Here is a 12,156-nt window from a genome sequence, read left to right as displayed (position 1 = left end):
CTAACCCATGTTCACTGGTAAGGCTCGGAGCAGCACCATAGCATCGTCTCCAGTTATAGGCTGTGATATGATAGCAGCTGAATACAACTCTCCGTCTGCTTTAATGAAACTGTTCTCCACTGAGGGCCAGCCGAGTGTGTCTGTGTCTCCGTCTGAGCTGAAAGGAAATGTAGGGAATGTAGAAAATGTAAGAAATGCAGACTGAAGATGTGATCGTAGAAGAAAATATCCGAATATTATCTAGTAGACAGTTTTGTAGAACAGAATTACAGACACAAGGGTAAATATCTGTTCCCAAATCTAAATTATAATCCGATTATCATATGTATTATAAACCTGAAATATAAGAAATAAAACTCACAGGCCGACAGTGCCCCGCTCCCCGGAGGAACTAGGGGCGAACTCAGACAGAGGAAACCGTTCCTTGTTTCCAGGGTCAGCTAGATCCTTGAACAGGACAATTGCCAGGGCTCCAGCTTCAGCTGCATTCTGCACTTTGTTCCCACGGAATATTCCACCGTATCGTGCTAGAACTACCTATAGGGAGGGTAGTGTTGGAGGATAATATGTTATAATCATGTAGGACGGAGCGTATTATGTAAATATTAGGTATAACATTATGTATTATATGTATATACATCAATGCATGTATACAACTTTATGTTGGTGCCAAATCGTGTGCTCAGTATTTCCCATATCCAAAAAATTTTTAATTTCCTACATTCTCAATTTTTTCGTTTTCTGTGGCCCGCTCGCTTCGCTCGCATGAAAAGTCTTTGTATTCGCGCGGTTCAAAGATTTTTCATGGCGGATTCCAGATTCTCAATTTTACTTTTTTAGGGCCCGGAATGCTTTTTAATAGATAATCCTAGGTTACTTTTGGGGGCGAAGCCCCCGAAAATTTTGGAAATTTAAACTAGATTTGGCCTCCTGGAACGAATCTGACAATGGAGAACGATTTTAGCATACTATTTTCTGATTTCAATTTTTCAGTGTGATACACACATTGAAGACGTGATGTGTATATGCTACTGCTTGCCAATACAGATATCGGGTGACACTGTACTCTGTAGACATATCCGGTTTCATAGACTAGATAAGTAGATAGTAAAATGTTAATAAAGTAATAATGACAACTATTTATGTCGTGTACGCGAAAATGCCCCAATAATTAGCATCTGGTTAGTGGTTACTTGATGCACAGATTTTGTAGCTAATAGCAACAAACTTTGGTCTGTGAAACGAAATTTGATAGACTGGATCAGTGGATCCCTGAGGACATTTCAATAACGGTCCAGCAACTTTTAGTCTGATCTTTCACTTAAATTCCTACTGAAATATTATCGAAAATTCTCAGAGTTGGCTCTCAAATTTCCTACTTTTTGTCAAAAATTTCCTACTTTTAAAAATTTCCTACATTCTTAGAATGCGAGAATGCGGGTTTTTGGATATGGGCAGTATTTTACTTCTGCTATTATTATCAACTTTCATAATTAACAAAAAACTGAGTTCAGCCAAAATTTCAAACTAAATACCCGCAATGTTTTCACTGACCTTGCCCTCTAAAGTGATGTTTTGATCTTGCAGCAACTTAAAATCAGACTTAGAAGCATAGTTAGCGTAAACAACAGGCCCCTTCACAGTTCCTGGCTTAGAGTGAGCGTTAAACAGGGGTGTGGTGGGATTATTCTTCTCGAAGTCGGTCAATGGCTTCTCTATCCTTCTACAAGTGTGCCTCACAACACCTGACGAATCAAACAGTTTTACCACATTCGGCTTGCTTTTGTCTGGATATGGTAACCGGATTGAATAGTTTTTTAACTCGACACTGTCAAAGGCAAAGTCGTGGAATTTGTTGGCGATGTACTGGGCAAGTTCGTAGTTTCTGGGCGTGCCAGCGAGATGAGTATTCTTTGTAAGTTCAATGTGATACTCCCTTATCTTGGCGGGGTCTATAACGCTGGCTATATTGTCTATCTTGTGTTCTGAGGCTGGTTTACCGAAGCTGACTATCAAAATGTGAGAGAAAAAGCCAGACGAGAAAATAGCGACAATAGAAAAGACTATGACGCAGAGTTTGATGTAGTTGAAAGAAGGTGATTGTCGTCGGGAGCCAGACAGGAGGAGGTCTTCGTCGTCATAGTCGTCACTGACGGACTGAACAAGGTGACCGTCTCCCCTGGACGACTGGAGGTTGTACAGTCGTCTCCTGTCACCCATACCTAAGGTGGGTTGGTGGGGTTAGTGGGGTCTATTGTCACTCATACCAAGAAGTGGGGTATTAGGGTTAGTCTAGTGGGGTCTACTGTCACCCATACCTTAAAGTGAGTTGGTGGGGTTAGTGGGGTCTACTGTCACCCATACCTTAAGGTGGGTTGGTGGGGTTAATGGGGTCTATTGTCACTCATACCAAGAAGTGGGGTATTAGGGTTAGTGGGGTCTACTGTCACCCATACCTTAAGGTGGGTTGGTGGGGTTGGTGGGGTCTACTGTCACCCATACCTAAAGGTGGGGTTAGTGGGTCTATTGTCACCCATACTTAAAGGTGGGGTTAGTGGGGGTCTCCTATCACACATACTTAAAAGCGAGGTGGTGAGTATAAGGCACTATCTGAAACTCAAATACAATTCCTTTGAGAAGAAAAACGAATCAGAATAGGGATCAAGATCGATGCAAATTTCTAAAATTGCGGAAACTGGAGAGTGGAGAATCACTCAAGAGTTGAGTAATTGAATAAAAACTGTCAAAAAGGGAAGCAAGAAGCGATTAAGTTCCCTACAAACTTAGATCTTCTTGCATATCACTCGATCAATTCTAATCGACTTCCATTTTCTTAGCAATTTTCTTGTTCTCCTTTGATTCCTGTTTTAACCTCTTTCTTTTAACAGCCTCTGCAGACGGTGTCACATCTTCAATTCGCACAACCAATTCTGGCAACTCATCCATATTAACAAACGGTAAGGTGGGTGAAACTAGCACACTGAATGTTACATCTGTGTCAGCAGGTATCCCTGCTATAGCAACCTTCTTCCTGCCCAGACAAGATGATAGATATAAAGAGACTTGTCCCTTGACCAGTGGAACCTCTCTCAACCCACACAAATATAATATGTGATCGAATATCCTCGTCGGGATCAAACTTTCTTCCACAAAAACAGCCTGAAATTTGAAATCTTTTTCGAACAGTTTCGTTACACAGTTGATACTGAAAATAAGTTCACGATCCTTTTCCAGGCGATGCCCAAAGTTACGTTTACCTCTGTTTTCATTCAAAGATGAGTCTACAACACAGGCTGCACCGTATTTCTGACAAATGTGATGTTTTATAACTAAAAGTGAAGATTCTATGGCAGTTTCAGAATGCCTCGGCCACCGAATCTTAAAAGGATTATCCAGCACATGTCTCTCAGGCTTCTTAGCTTGTTTTTGAGCGAGAGATTTCCTTCTGGATTTATTGGTGAGAGGAGTGTTGTTTGCTGACATGGTGAACCAGATTACATCACATTAGCCTGAGAGAGATGTTCAGACTCAAAATAAAGGCATGGAAAATGGAAACAGCAATCTTGGATTAAATATGAAATTACAAGAGACAAAGGTAATATTGAGTAATATGATCAAGACTCGACCTGCAATGAAATTAAAAAGGTTGAGATTTAATGTCTCTATAAGATCCCACCCATACTAGACGCTAGGCAATCAAACACGATTTATCTTAAAAGTATACAATAGCAGGGACTTTTTAATCAATACGTTCAGTCATAAATTAATGAATATGAATAGATAAACGAATAAATAAACAAATGAATATGTCACTTAAATTACATACAGCACCAGTTCTTCGCGCACGTCATATTATATGCGACTCAATCTTATGACTTCGTGTGACAAAAAGAAAAGCTGAATGTCTCGCTTATCTGTACACTGAAATTCGTACACTGAAATTCGTACACAATAACACACGATAACAGAGCTAGAGCTGTCTAAATCTGTATCCTTTGTACCTGAACTGTAGTTATAAATATAATTAAGAGCCTTTTGTTACCGTCATGATTTAGTATCAAACATTTCCATTGTGTTACACGACAGTTTGAGCAGCTCCAGGATCGAGCCGACAGATACTCGGAGACATCTGAGTTCGGATGAGGATATTGTCACCTGTAACACTGGTCCGCTCACCTTCAGGTCACGCGTTACGCCTGGTTTGGTATTTTTAATATTTTATTTAAAAAAAGCATAATAAATTACTTAAATCATTGCTACTTAAATACTATAGCTAGCAAGTATCACAGTTTAAATGAATATGTACCTACTATTAATCAATGTACCTACAATTAATGTTAATGCTATTTTGAAATTTCCATGATCACAAATACTTAAAAACAAGTCTAAAATAAAAGACCGAGCGTCTCTTTCTGGGATACCATGACGTGTCAAATACCTGATTTTCTGGGTTCCTTGTCGGCTGCAACACTTCTCATAGCTATAGTGGCTAGTCGCTCCGAGGGGAAGGGTAGAGAAATACTGCAACTGTATGGAACCATTCTGCTTATAAAGTATAGGGTAAAGAAATACTGCAACTGTATGGAACCATTCTGCTTATAAAGTAAAGGGTAAAGAAATACTGCAACTGTATGGAACCATTCTGCTTATAAAGTATAGGGTATTAGAAATACTACAACTGTATGGAACCATTCTGCTTATAAAGTATAGGGTATTAGAAATACTACAACTGTATGGAACCATTCTGCTTATAAAGTATAGGGTATTAGAAATACTACAACTGTATGGAACCATTCTGCTTATAAAGTATAGGGTATTAGAAATACTACAACTGTATGGAACCATTCTGCTTATAAAGTAAAGGGTAAAGAAATACTACAACTGTATGGAACCATTCTGCTTATAAAGTATAGGGTAAAGAAATACTGCAACTGTATGGAACCATTCTGCTTATAAAGTAATAGGGTATTAGAAATACTACAACTGTATGGAACCATTCTGCTTATAAAGTATAGGGTATAGAAATACTACAACTGTATGGAACCATTCTGCTTATAAAGTATAGGGTATTAGAAATACTGCAATTGTATGGAACCATTCTGCTTATAAAGTAAAGGGTATTAGAAATACTGCAACTGTATGGAACCATTCTGCTTATAAAGTATAGGGTATTAGAAATACTGCAACTGTATGGAACCATTCTGCTTATAAAGTATAGGGTATTAGAAATACTACAACTGTATGGAACCATTCTGCTTATAAAGTATAGGGTATTAGAAATACTACAACTGTATGGAACCATTCTGCTTATAAAGTATAGGGTATTAGAAATACTACAACTGTATGGAACCATTCTGCTTATAAAGTATAGGGTATTAGAAATACTACAACTGTATGGAACCATTCTGCTTATAAAGTAAAGGGTAAAGAAATACTACAACTGTATGGAACCATTCTGCTTATAAAGTAAAGGGTATTAGAAATACTGCAACTGTATGGAACCATTCTGCTTATAAAGTATAGGGTAAAGAAATACTGCAACTGTATGGAACCATTCTGCTTATAAAGTAAAGGGTATTAGAAATACTGCAACTGTATGGAACCATTCTGCTTATAAAGTATAGGGTATTAGAAATACTACAACTGTATGGAACCATTCTGCTTATAAAGTATAGGGTATTCGAAATACTACAACTGTATGGAACCATTCTGCTTATAAAGTATAGGGTATTAGAAATACTACAACTGTATGGAACCATTCTGCTTATAAAGTATAGGGTATTAGAAATACTACAACTGTATGGAACCATTCTGCTTATAAAGTAAAGGGTAAAGAAATACTACAACTGTATGGAACCATTCTGCTTATAAAGTAAAGGGTATTAGAAATACTGCAACTGTATGGAACCATTCTGCTTATAAAGTATAGGGTATTAGAAATACTGCAACTGTATGGAACCATTCTGCTTATAAAGTATAGGGTAAAGAAATACTGCAACTGTATGGAACCATTCTGCTTATAAAGTAAAGGGTATTAGAAGTTGCACGACATGGTTCTGTTAAAGATACCTACGCTGTTTTTACTAACAGGGTAACTATCATTTTAAGTTGGGATACATTGCGTAGTGTGTGTAATGAAACATTGAACTGTGATAAGAAAATGAACTAATAAAATATCAATTAAATCTGTATATTACATTATTAAGAACTTAATACTTTAATATGATATAATCATATTCAACATACAAAACTGCATAACATATCGAAGATCAAAAATGCAACAATTTTACCAACAAATAAAGAAATGGAATCACGAAAGATTTATTTTCGACGCAAAGTAGCTTATTCACTCATATTTTTCTACCTGCCTAATACTGATATTGAATCTTGTCCTCGGCAAAAACTTTCTGATCCTCTCCTTCAACTCTTCAGCAGATAAGGACTTATCAATCTTCTCTAACCGGTCTGAAGACAAGCCATCAACAAACTTACTTATCCAGATCGGTACATCCGACCCAACATTGTGATCCTCCTCACTTTTCAAGTCTGAACTACTAACCACCTCATGCTCGCATGTTCTCACATGGTATGAGGTGAAGACCTTAGGTACAGCGTGGTATGCCAGACGAGAGGGTCCAGACAGAATGATGATATCTCCGTGGGTGAGGAGGAGGGAGATGGGAGGGTCAGACTTTGTTGTTCCTCCCACACACAGTATTCCCGGTAAACCTGGTTATTTGAGGGGTTGTTTGAGGGGTTATTTGAGGGGTTATTTGAGGGGTTATTTGCGGGGTTGTTTGAGGGGTTATTTGCGGGGTTATTTGAGGGGTTATTCGAGGGGTTATTCGAGGGGTTGTTTGCGGGGTTGTTTGCAGGGTTATTTGAGGGGTTATTCGAGGGGTTATTCGAGGGGTTGTTTGCGGGGTTGTTTGCAGGGTTATTTGAGGGGTTATTTGAGGGGTTATTTGAGGGGTTATTTGAGCCCGGGTTGTTTGCGGGGTTGTTTGCGGGGTTGTTTGCGGGGTTATTTGAGGGGTTGTTCGAGGGGTTGTTTGCGGGGTTATTTGAGGGGTTGTTTGAAGGGTTGTTTGAAGGGTTGTTTGAGGGGTTGTTTGAGGGGTTATTTGAGGGGTTGTTTGCGGGGTTGTTTGCGGGGTTGTTTGCGGGGTTATTTGCGGGGTTATTTGAGGGGTTATTTGAGGGGTTATTTGAGGGGTTATTTGAGGGGTTATTTGAGGGGTTATTTAAGGGGTTATTTGAGGGGTTATTTGAGGGGTTATTTGAGGAGTCGAATATAATTGACAACACTAAATTTTCACGGTCGTATTCGTATTTTATACGTTTTTAGGATCAATATCAGAGCTTGTTGTTCAGGTAAATTCTTAACTGATCTGGATAAGAAATATATTTGAAAAGCCCGCATACCTAAGCTAATCGATACAAGAGGCTTGCTCAGATCCCACTCAAGTTCATCTGTGTGGAAGGAGAGAGTATCTCCTGGATGATAAAAGTTCATTATTGCTGAGTCTGGCTTCACGTCACTACTGACTCTCAGACTGAAATCAAGAGTTTAATTACTATTCTTTTGGGGGGGGTGTCATGTCCGTCTATGTCCGCCTATGTCCTGTCCTTTTTGGATTCTATGAGACAACGGACGTGTTTTTTGGGACATTGGCGGACACGGACGGACATTGGCGGACACGGACGGACATTGGCGGACTCGGACGGACATTGGCGGACTCGGACGGACATTGGCGGACCCGGACGGACATTGGCGGACTTGGATGGACATTGGTGGACATTAGCGGACATTGGTGGACATTAGCGGACAAACATTTTGAGGACTGAAGAGTACTGAAGAGTACTGAAGAGTACTGAGGAGGATGGCTGAGAAGGATGGCTGAGGAGGATGGCTGAGGAGGATGACTGAGGAGGATGACTGAGGAGGATGACTGAGAGGGAGGAGAAGGATCAGGAAGACCCAGGAGGAGGAGGAGGAGGACCCAGAAGGAGGACCTAGGAGGAGGAGGAGTAGACCTGAGGAGGATGACTGAGGAGGAGGAGGACTCAGGAGGAGGACTGAGGCCAGGAGGACTGAGAAGGAGGAGGACTGAGGAGGATGGCTGAGGAGGATGGCTGAGGAGGATGACTGAGAGGGAGGAGGAGGAGGAAGAGGAGGAAGAGGACTGAGGAGGAGGAGGAGAAGGACCCAGGAGGAGAAGGAGGACCCAGGAGGAGGAGGACCCAGGAGGAGGAGGACCCAGGAAAAGGCCCCAGGAGGAGGAGGAGGACTGGGGAGGAGGAGAACTGTTGAGGACTGATGAGGAGGACTGAGGACGAGGAGGAGGAGAACTGAGGAGGGGAGGAGGAAGAGGACTGGGGAAGATCAGGAAGACCCAGGAGGAGGAGGACCCAGGAGGAGGAGGAGGACTGAGGAGGACTGAGGAGGAGGACTGACGATGACTGAGAAGGAGGAGGACTGAGGAGTACTGAGGAGGATGGCTGAGGAGGATGGCTGGGGAGGATGGCTGAGGAGGATGGCTGAGGAGGATGACTGAGGAGGATGACTGAGAGGGAGGAGGAGGAGGAGGACTCAGGAGGAGGACTAAGAAGGAAGAGGAGGAGGACTCAGGAGGAGGACTTAGGAGAAATGAGAAGGAGGACTGAGGAGAACTGAGGAGGAGGAGGAGGAGGACTTAATAGGAGGAGGAGAAGGAGGGGGACTGGGAGAGGACTAGGGAGGAGGAGGACTGATGAGAAGGATGAGGAGGAGGACCCAGGAGGAGGAGGACTGAGGACCCAGGAGGAAGAGGAGGAGGATGAAGAGGAGGAGGAGGACCCAGGAGGAGGAGGACTGAGGAGGAGGACTGAGGAGGACTGAGGAGGACTAAGGGGGATGGCTGAGGAGGATGACTGAGAGGGAAGAGGAGGAGGAGGACTCAGGAGGACTCAGGAGGATGAGGAGGAGGACTGAGGAGGACTGAGAAGGAGGAGGAGGACTGAGAAGGAGGAGGAGGAGGAGGAGGACTGAATAGGAGGAGGAGGGGGACTGGGGGAGGACTGAGGAGGAGGATGGAGGACTGAGGAGAAGGATGAGGAGGAGGACTGAGGAGGAAGAGGAGGAGGATGAAGAGGAGGAGAAGGACCCAGGAGGAGGACCCAGGAGGAGGACTCAGGAGGAGGAGGAGGACTGGGGAGGAGGAGGACTGTTGAGGACTGATGAGGAGGACTGAGGAAGAGGAGGAGGAGTAGGAGGAGGACTGAGGATTTGAGGAGGAGAGGAGGAAGAGGACTGAGGAAGATCAGGAAGACCCAGGGGGAGGAGGAGGAAGAGTAGGAGGAGGAAGCATCTAAATGTTATTTCCATTTTTGTCCGTTTTTGTCCATTTTTGTCCGTTTTTGTCCGCTCTATTTTTTGTCCGTTTTGAAAATATAGGGTACCGAACGGACAAAAAACATGATCCCCCCTATAACAGCAAAAATTGAACATTTTATTTAGCAATTTAGGTGTCCATTAATGTCCGCCTATGTCCGCCTATGTCCGTCTATGTCCGCCTATGTCCGTCTATGTCCGCCTATGTCCGCCTATGTCCGCCTATGTCCGCCTATGTCCTGTCCTTTTTGGATTCTATGAGACAAGCGGACATAGACGGACGTGACACCCCCCCCTCTTTTATTGGGGGGGGGGGGGGCCAAGTGGATATTTGTAGATATTTGTAGATTAATGTAGAGTGGATAATCCACGAATAAAGTGGATGACATTCTACAAATTTATACATTTATCTCCAAAAATTCAGTAGAATTTCTGGGCACATATTTGAGATTACATTTTTTGTAGATAAATGTAGATATTTGTAGATTATTGTCAATGGATAATTCACGAAAATTCTACAAATTCTACAAATTTATCTCCAAAATTTCAGTAGAATTTCTGGCCACATATTTGAGATATACATGTTTTGTAGATAAATGTAGATATTTGTAGATTATTGTAATGGATAATTCACGAAAAAAGTGGATGACATTATCCAAATATCTACAAATATCCACTTGGCCCCCCCCCCCCCCCCCCCCCCCCCCCCCCCCTTTTATTATATTATTATTATATAACTTTATTCAAATCAAAAATAGAACATAAATGAACATCTTAAAGATCTGATAAGTAGCCAGAAAAAAAGAAATACTGATACACAAGCTATAACAATTTCTTCCTTCCCGCTCTATCAGAGGCTAAAAGTTTTAAATTGTACAAATCGTATGTATTTACAAATGGAATGTTCCTACTATCTAAATCAAAGTTAATAGTCCTTTTAGAACCAACTAATATTATATGCAAGCTGGAGTAATATTAATGTGTTAGTGCGTAAAGTGAGGATATTATTTTAACTTATGTCTTTGAAATCAATTTTTATAGTGCAAATTTAAATTTAATTACTATCTTGTAACCTTTTCACGACACTGTAACCAATATCTGCCAGATCGTCAGGAAATTGAGACTTGAACCCTGTCCGATACTCTCGCTTAGTCCAGTCAAAATGATAGCTGCAAAGTAGGTTTAGATCAGATAAAGTAAGTTGTGAAGTAAGCTGTAAAGTAAGCTGTAAAGTAAGCTGTAAAGTAAGCTGTAAAGTAAGCTGTAAAGTAAGCGCAAAAGAACGCATCCTACTCCTAGTCTTTGAAAATTATTCGAGTCATTATTTAAGTTCTCAATTATCATCTCAAATTACTTTTTCATCTAGAAAATTAAGATGTATGATACATTGAGATGACATGATACATTGTATACTGTATTGTATATCATCGAAGTGGAGGATTATGATGGACACGCTTACCCATTTGAAACCCAGCGGAGTTTATCAATGAGAAGATGTTGTTGATCGTCTGTAGTAGACCAGTAACTTTTGCTTTCAGGGCAAGTTATTCCAAGACAACTTAGATTTGACCTGCACAAGATTTCTAACGTTCATTAATCTTTGAAATCTAAAGTTATCATTCTAAAATCAAGTGGGTGGGTGCCTCGTGCTACAGTTTGTAAGCTAACTTTATAAAGGTTGGTAAAAAGATGAAAATTACAAATCCTAGTACTTGACAAAAACTATTCTACTCTAAAAAGTCTTCAGATAAAGAAAATAATAAAACCTAACATCAGCCCCACATGTATCCTTGACTTGGTAGTCTAACAGCAGTTTGCTCAGTAGATCTGTAAGTCCATCAGGTGAGAACGCTCCCTTCACAACCAATAGACCGGGGTAGTTGGAGTGAGAGTAGACAGACCAAGAGGATGGAGGGGAGAGGTGTTCAGAGGGTGGGTCACTAGGGGGCCCTGGATATAAGATAATTAAGGGGCCCTGATGATAAGATAATTAGGGGGCCTGGAGATAAGATAATTAGGGGGCCCTGAAGATTAGATAATTAGGGGGCCTGGAGATACGAAAATTAGGGGGCCTGGAGATACGATAATTAGGGGACCTGGAGATAAGATAATTAGGGGGCCCTGAAGATTAGGTAATAAGGGGGCCTGGAGATATGATTATTAGGGGGCCCTGGATATAAAATAATAAGGGGGCCCTGAAGATTAGGTAATTAGGGGGCCCTGATGATAAGATAATTAGGGGGCCTGGAGATAAGATAATTAGGGGACCCTGGTGGTAAGATTGCAAGTAGAGGGTAAAATCAAGGAATTTTCCGTATTATGGTGAAATGACGTGTCATTTGGAAGTTATTGTACCTCTTTTGAAATTTTGTTCAAGAACTAAATTCCGGCAGCATTTTTGACAACGTGTATCCAACACATTCTTCAAGTCCGCATCTCTCTTCTTCAGACTTTTAAACGTTATCTTCAGGATGTCTTGGATTTCTTCCATTTACCATTGGTATCCTCTACAGATAATTAAATTAAATTACTTTTAATTATATTCGTTTCCAGCTTCGTTTACATCATCTAGTTCAAATCAGAAGTAAAGTGTATCATTTTCAATCATTTGAATTCCTTGAGTATTTAAACTTTAGAAAAAAGCTGGTAAACAAGAAACACGAAACCAAATTTGGTGGAACGATCATTTTTATTTATTTGTCACCGATCATTGAGACACACAGAACCCAAGACTCCTATAGAATTATCAAGATGCCAAAGATTATACTTCTTTGATAAAAGTA

The 12,156-nt window shown here is 41.0% G+C and overlaps 2 protein-coding genes across 2 annotated transcripts; both read right to left on the bottom strand.

Annotated features, from left to right (window-relative positions):
• On the bottom strand, positions 1–2,220 carry LOC134817511 (glutamate carboxypeptidase 2-like). The gene is made up of 3 exons (XM_063826652.1): positions 1,555–2,220; positions 362–537; positions 1–157 (listed from the first exon to the last, which is right to left on the bottom strand). Exons 1-3 carry the CDS (start codon positions 2,218–2,220, stop codon positions 1–3), a joined length of 999 nt encoding a protein of 332 aa, XP_063682722.1.
• A 3,929-nt stretch (positions 2,221–6,149) lies between these two features.
• LOC134816962 (uncharacterized) lies at positions 6,150–11,960 on the bottom strand. The gene is made up of 6 exons (XM_063826023.1): positions 11,729–11,960; positions 11,140–11,323; positions 10,833–10,943; positions 10,447–10,542; positions 7,426–7,556; positions 6,150–6,729 (listed from the first exon to the last, which is right to left on the bottom strand). The coding sequence occupies exons 1-6, from the start codon at positions 11,862–11,864 to the stop codon at positions 6,347–6,349; spliced, it is 1,041 nt and encodes a 346-aa protein (XP_063682093.1). The 5' UTR covers positions 11,865–11,960; the 3' UTR covers positions 6,150–6,346.
• Positions 11,961–12,156: the final 196 nt, after the last annotated feature.

The sequence above is a fragment of the Bolinopsis microptera genome, chromosome 6 (assembly GCF_026151205.1).
Source record: "Bolinopsis microptera isolate Bmic1 chromosome 6, MBARI_Bmic_1.0, whole genome shotgun sequence".
In the NCBI taxonomy this organism is placed as follows: Eukaryota; Metazoa; Ctenophora; class Tentaculata; order Lobata; family Bolinopsidae; genus Bolinopsis; species Bolinopsis microptera.
The sequence above is the reverse complement of the archived record's forward strand: the minus strand, read 5'-3'. Positions and strand labels throughout refer to the sequence as shown.